General features: G+C 60.3%; 1 protein-coding gene across 1 annotated transcript in view; it reads left to right on the top strand.

The window, feature by feature from the left end:
• PLEKHG4B (pleckstrin homology domain containing, family G (with RhoGef domain) member 4B) overlaps window positions 1–6,000 on the top strand; it is a 40,419-nt gene that overhangs the window by 26,143 nt on the left and 8,276 nt on the right. The window contains exons 12-16 of the mRNA XM_011974656.1: window positions 1,141–1,393; window positions 2,887–2,976; window positions 3,055–3,285; window positions 4,033–4,203; window positions 5,194–5,374. Coding sequence (XP_011830046.1) covers window positions 1,141–1,393; window positions 2,887–2,976; window positions 3,055–3,285; window positions 4,033–4,203; window positions 5,194–5,374 — 926 coding nt within the window. The remainder of the gene's footprint in view (window positions 1–1,140; window positions 1,394–2,886; window positions 2,977–3,054; window positions 3,286–4,032; window positions 4,204–5,193; window positions 5,375–6,000) is intronic.

Below are 6,000 nucleotides of genomic sequence, written 5' to 3' on the forward strand. Positions count from 1 at the left end.
CGAAGACTCAGCAGCGCGTCGGAGGCTCGCCCCTCACGGGAGCAGTGCCCCTACAAAGCCTGCTCGGCGGCCCCTCCGCAGGACCCTCGTTCAAGGCAGGGAGACCCCAGCCGAGGGTGGGGCAGGGGGTTCCATGGACGACCGTCCCTGGGGCCTAGCCTGCTGTTGTCCACCTCTGGGCCGTCCTGCGCCCCCAGCCTTGCTCTCCGGCCGCTGCGGCCCCCGAGTCCCCCTGAAGCTGCTGCGTAAGGTGCTGAGCCCCTTGGGTCAGGAGTGACTGCCGCGGAAGCCGACTCTCAGGAAAATCTCCTGGTCGGTCAGCAGTGGGCGTGGATCCGAAAGCTGTTTTCGCACGAAATCTCCACCACAGCCTTCCTTGCAGAAGCGCTGCGGCTGGAAGTGTTTGAGTCGTGTTACCGCTAGAATCGAACCGGCTGGAACGAGAAACGTTACGTTCAGAGTTTCCGTTAGGGAGCCTGGGAATCTCTTTCTGGGCTTCCAAGGGAATCTTTCCTCTGAAACATATGGAAATGTTTCACGTGACAAGCTTCTTTTTGAAATATTGTCCTTATCTTTTCAAGTTACCGTGTATCAGGGGAGCGGCTCCAGGTAACAGGGAGAGAATGAGCGGGGTGCAGGTGAGTCACTCCCTGCTGAGGACGTGCGGTCGGCTGGAAGGTTCTTTTTTTTTTTTTTTGAGACAGAGTCTCGCTCTGTTGCCAGGCTGGAGTGCAGTGGCTCAGTCTCGCCTCACTGCAACCTCCACCTCCCGGGTTCAAGTGATTCTCCTGCCTCAGCTTCCCAAGTAGCTGGGACTACAGGTGCGTGCCACCTCCCCCAGCTAATTTTTGTATTTTTAGTAGAAACAACGTCTCACCATGTTGGCCAGGCTGTCTCTATCTCTTGACCTTGGGATCCACCCACCTCAGTCTCCCAGAGTGCTGGAATTACAGGCGTGAGCCACCGCGCCCGGCCAGAAGTGTCTTTATTGTGAATCCCACATGTGCCCATGTGCCTCCGGTCCACGTGTGACCGTGCTCGTGCCTCCGGGTCTCCGTGTGTTTCTGTCTCAGGCGTGAATTGCTTTTAATAACGTGTCCGTGGGGGGCCCTGTGCCCCCGGGATCTCTGTGTCTTCCAGCAGCCGCCTGAGGCACATCATGGCCGAGATGATCGCTACGGAGAGGGAGTACGTCCGGTGCTTAGGATACGTCATCGACAACTATTTTCCGGAAATGGAGAGAATGGACCTGCCCCAGGGCCTTCGAGGGAAGCACCACGTTATTTTCGGCAACTTGGAGAAGCTCCACGACTTCCACCAGCAGCACTTCCTCCGGGAGCTGGAGCGCTGCCGGCACTGCCCCTTGGCCGTGGGCCGCAGTTTCCTGAGACACGTGAGTGCAGGCCGTGGCGTGGACGACGGGTGACGTGGTGGGCGAAGCCGGTGTCAGGGAGGCGGGTCCTGCAGCGCCCACGTGTCAGGCGGTTGGAGTGGCTTCCGCCCAGGCCTGGGAGCTGGTCCTGACGGGATGATTAGACCAGCCGACAAACAGACGCCCCACATGGATAACCTGTGGGTCTCCAGTGCCCAGTGCTTTGCAGGTGGTGTGACCAACTGCCTCCCTGCTGCCCCTGGAGGCGGGGGCTCCGCGGACACCATCACACCCGTTCCGCCAGCTCCTTTACCACTTCCGGCTGATAGGCCAGAAGCAGTTCCCAGAATCACCTTCTGGGGAGGGGCCAGGCCTCACCCCTTCACAGGCCCCCTGCCCTTGGGTGCCCCGTTACCTGCCAGAGGGACCAGCCTGTCCCGACGGGACGTGTGTCCCAGACCATTGAGCACAGATTACCACATCGAAAACAGCCGTGGACAAAAGAAGCTCATGTTCCATCTTTTCAGTGTCCTTTCTTTTTTTTTTCCCTTTGATATGGAGTCTCGCTGTGTCGCCCAGGCTGGAGTGCTGTGGCACAATCACAGGTCAGGGCAGCCTCCGCCTCCCGCGTTCAAGTGATTCTCCTGCCTCAGCCTCTTTAGTAACTGAGACTACAGGTGCACGCCACCGGGCCTGGCTAATTTTTGTATTTTTAGTAGAGACGGGGTTTCACCGTGCTGGCCAGGCTGGTCTTGAACTCCAGACCTTGTGATCTGCCCGCCTCGGCCTCCCAAAGTGCTAGGATTACAGGCGTGAGCCACCGTGCCCGGCCTCAGCATTTTCTTAAAAGGTGCTTTTAGACATAAAGTACAGATTCATATTGACCATAATTGTGGCAATTTTAAATGTCTTGACAGCTTTAGCTCTTGGCCATTGACCAAATCGTTCCACTGCCCCCCACGCCCTCCCAGGCCCACTGCCAGCTGTATCCTCTTCCCCCCTCAACCCCCTGGAGTCTGTGTTTTAAAGACAAATTACAGAATTCTCAGCATTGAGGTTGCAGCTGGTAAACTGGTCACCTCTGGGGCCCCCTTGCTGGGGACACTGCGATAGTCTGTAATGAAGGGCTGAGTCTCCCTGTCACCTGGTCATGGTACGAACCGCACCTGGAGGGTCTTGGGACGGGAGCAGGTCCAAGTCTGACCCGGGCTGTAAGAGCCTGTCGTCTCCGTGCCTGTCACCCCCAAGTCTGACCCGGGCTGTAAGAGCCTGCCGTCTCCGTGCCTGTCACCCCCAAGTCTGACCCGGGCTGTAAGAGCCGTCTCCTGGGCCTGTCATCCCCAAGTCTGACCCGGGCTGTAAGAGCCTGCCGTCTCCGGGCCTGTCACCCCCAAGTCTGACCCGGGCTGTAAGAGCCGTCTCTGGGCCTGTCACCCCCAAGTCTGACCCGGGCTGTAAGAGCTGTCTCCGGGCCTGTCACCCCCACAGCCAAGCAGTGGCCTCTGCTTTTCCAGGAAGAGCAGTTTGGGATGTACGTGGTCTACAGCAAGAACAAGCCGCAGTCGGACGCCCTGCTCAGCAGCCACGGCAACGCCTTCTTCAAGGTCATCCCCTCGGCCCACCCCCGCAGCTGCGCGGCCCTCAGCCAGGCCGGAGCTGACCCTCTCCCCCGGCCCTTGCAGGACAAGCAGCGGGAGCTGGGTGACAAGATGGACCTGGCCTCCTACCTGCTGCGGCCCGTGCAGCGCGTGGCCAAGTACAAGCTGCTGCTCCAGGACCTGCTCAAGGAGGCCAGCCGCGGCCCGGCCCAGGGGCAGGAGCTGGGCGAGCTCCGAGCCGCCGAGGTCGTGGTCTGCTTCCAGCTGCGCCACGGCAATGACCTGCTGGCCATGGACGCCATCCGCGGCTGTGACGTAAGTGCCCCAGGCGCTGGCAGCTCAGGCTAGCTGGGGGAATTGGAGGCCACTGGTGAGAAAGTCTTGGCCCAGCAGCATCATTTTCTTGGTGATGTGCTGGCAGATTTGCCCCGGAGAAGCCCTTCAAAGCACAGCCTTCTGAAGGCTGCAGTGGAGGCCACTGGGAGGAGGGTCTTACCTGTCTGGGCAATGTCAGGGAGCAGCAAGGCTTGAGGCCTCTGGAGCCCCGGGGTTTGACAATGGCTGGCAGATGTTGGCTGCAGTTGCACAGGACATGCAAAGCAGGCTCTGAGTGACTGGGGGTCTGCTTACCTGGGCTGCATTGAAAACAGGTGGATGTGGGTGCTGCACCCCAGCCCTCTGTGAGAAGGCACTAGGGTCAAGCCCGGATTCCACGGGTGTTGGGGCCCGAGATGGGCCTGCCTTCTCCAGCCGATGTGAGGCCCCACCCTCCACGCCCTGCTCTGCCACTGGGGTGTTGCCCATCCCAGGCCCGGGGACACGGCAGCCTGCCGGAGTGGAGCCGGCGCCCCCACGGACCAGCCATTTCCCAGCTCACCCTTGGCCTTTGGGGCGTCTGGGGTTGGGGGCAGCCGGGGCAGCCTTCACTACACTGAGCTACACAACCCCCACGGCAGGGTCTGGCGAGACCCACACGGCCGGTCACAGGCAGCAGTGTGTGCGTGAGCGGCCGTGGGCCTGTGTGAATGAGCCAAGGCCAGCCCCTTGGCTGTTCCTCTGCAGGTGAATTTGAAGGAACAGGGGCAGCTGAAATGCCAAGATGAGTTTATCGTTTGCTGCGGGAGGAAGAAGTATCTGAGGCACGTGTTCCTCTTTGAAGACCTCATCCTGTTCAGCAAGACCCAGAAGGTGGAGGGCGGCCACGACGTCTACCTGTACAAGCAGTCTTTCAAGGTAGCACCCGCCTGGTCCGATCGGGCGCAGGCTGAGCCAGGCCCTCCCAGGGGGTCTCGGACCCTGTCTCACCTGAGGCGAGCAGAGGAACTGGGAGGGAGTGAAGCTGGGAGGAGCCGAACTGCGATGTTTTGATTTCTGTGGTTCTTGGGTAAATTCTTGAAAACGTTAGCCCCGAAATTGGCAAGGAGACGTGTGTCTTCTCCAGTCCCATGTCCAGTCCAAGGGCTGAGAAACAAGTGTCTTCTCAGTCAGAAACTGCATTGTGGATTCTGTACAGAGTTGAACACGGGCACGGGCCTTTGCCCGGCTCTGGGAGGTGCACAGAGAGGGTGAGCACGGGCACGGGCCTTCCCCCGGCTCTCGGAGGTGCACAGAGAGGGTGAACACGGGCACGGCCTTCCCCCGGCTCTGGGAGGTACACAGAGAGGGTGAGCACGGGACGGGCCTTCCCCCGGCTCTGGGAGGTGCACAGAGAAGGTGAACACGGGCACGGCCTTCCCCTGGCTCTGGGAGGTGCACAGAGAGGGTGAACACGGGCACGGGCCTTCCCCCGGCTCTGGGCACAGAGAGGGTGAGCACGGGCACGGGCCTTCGCCTGGCTCTGGGAGGTGCACAGAGAGGGCGTCGCTGACGCACCATGGGGGGCAGGTTCCCGCTTGTGACTCGGCTGTGCTGAGGGAGGCCAGGTCCCTCCCTTCTTGACAGAGGCCATGAGGGTACATGGGCTCACACACAAGCAGCCTCCCACACTCGTGCATAGCCTTGCACACTCATGGGCAGCTGTCCTGCACACGCACTCTCCCTTGCACGCTCACAGGCAGCCTCACACAGCAGTGAGCAGTGAGGTTTTGCCCGCCCTGACGCATCCCACACATTTGTCATTTGGTGTCTGGGTGACGTGACCGCCAGCCCTGAGGAATTGGGGTAGCGAGTCGTTCAGAGATCTGTGTTCCTGATGGTGCTGCCACGGGTGTTTGCTGACTGCAGACGGCCGAGATCGGGATGACAGAGAACGTCGGGGACAGTGGCTCGAGGTTTGAGATTTGGTTTCGCAGGCGGCGGAAATCTCAGGACACCTACATTCTCCAAGCAAGCTCGGCAGAGGTCAAGCGCGCGTGGACCGATGTGATAGGGAGGATCCTGTGGAGGCAGGCGCTGAAGAGCAGAGGTGGGAAGATGGGGGCCGCAGGGCCTGCCCGGCTCAGGGGCACAGCTAGGGGCAGGGGTCAGGGCTGGGGCTGGGGTGAGAGCCGGGGGCTGAGTGCAGGGGCCAGGGCTGGGACTGGGGCTGGGGCTGGGGTTGGGGACTGAGTCTGGGGGCCGGGGGCTGTGACTGGGGGCCGGGGCTGGAGACTGAGTCCAGGGGTGGGAGGCCAAGGCTAGGAGTGGGGCGGGAGTGGAGGCGTGGGTTGGGAGCTGGGCTATCGACCTTAGTGCTGAGATTCAGGCGGTGTGATTAAATATTGAGTTCACTTGAGCACAAAGTCTGGGGATGGCCACCTGGGAGGACACAGACTTCAAAGGGATGGGGTCATTGCCCCGAAGTGGGGAGGTTTAAGGGCCGTTTGTATAGGCACAGTCTGGGGAAATGTAACAGGATCACATCATTTTCTATACAGGGCTGAGGCACAGTTACAGCAATTCGACTGACTACAGGCAGCATTTCTTTTTTGGTAGGGGTGAGGGTATATTTTGCATTCCACATTAGGGATGGAATAGTCAAGGGTCTTCTGTCTCAGGACTGTCTGGTCTGAGCCAGGAACAGGGAGGCAAGGAAATCTCTAACAAAAGGTC

Source organism: Mandrillus leucophaeus, unplaced genomic scaffold (assembly GCF_000951045.1).
Source record: "Mandrillus leucophaeus isolate KB7577 unplaced genomic scaffold, Mleu.le_1.0 Scaffold1475, whole genome shotgun sequence".
Taxonomy (NCBI): domain Eukaryota; kingdom Metazoa; phylum Chordata; class Mammalia; order Primates; family Cercopithecidae; genus Mandrillus; species Mandrillus leucophaeus.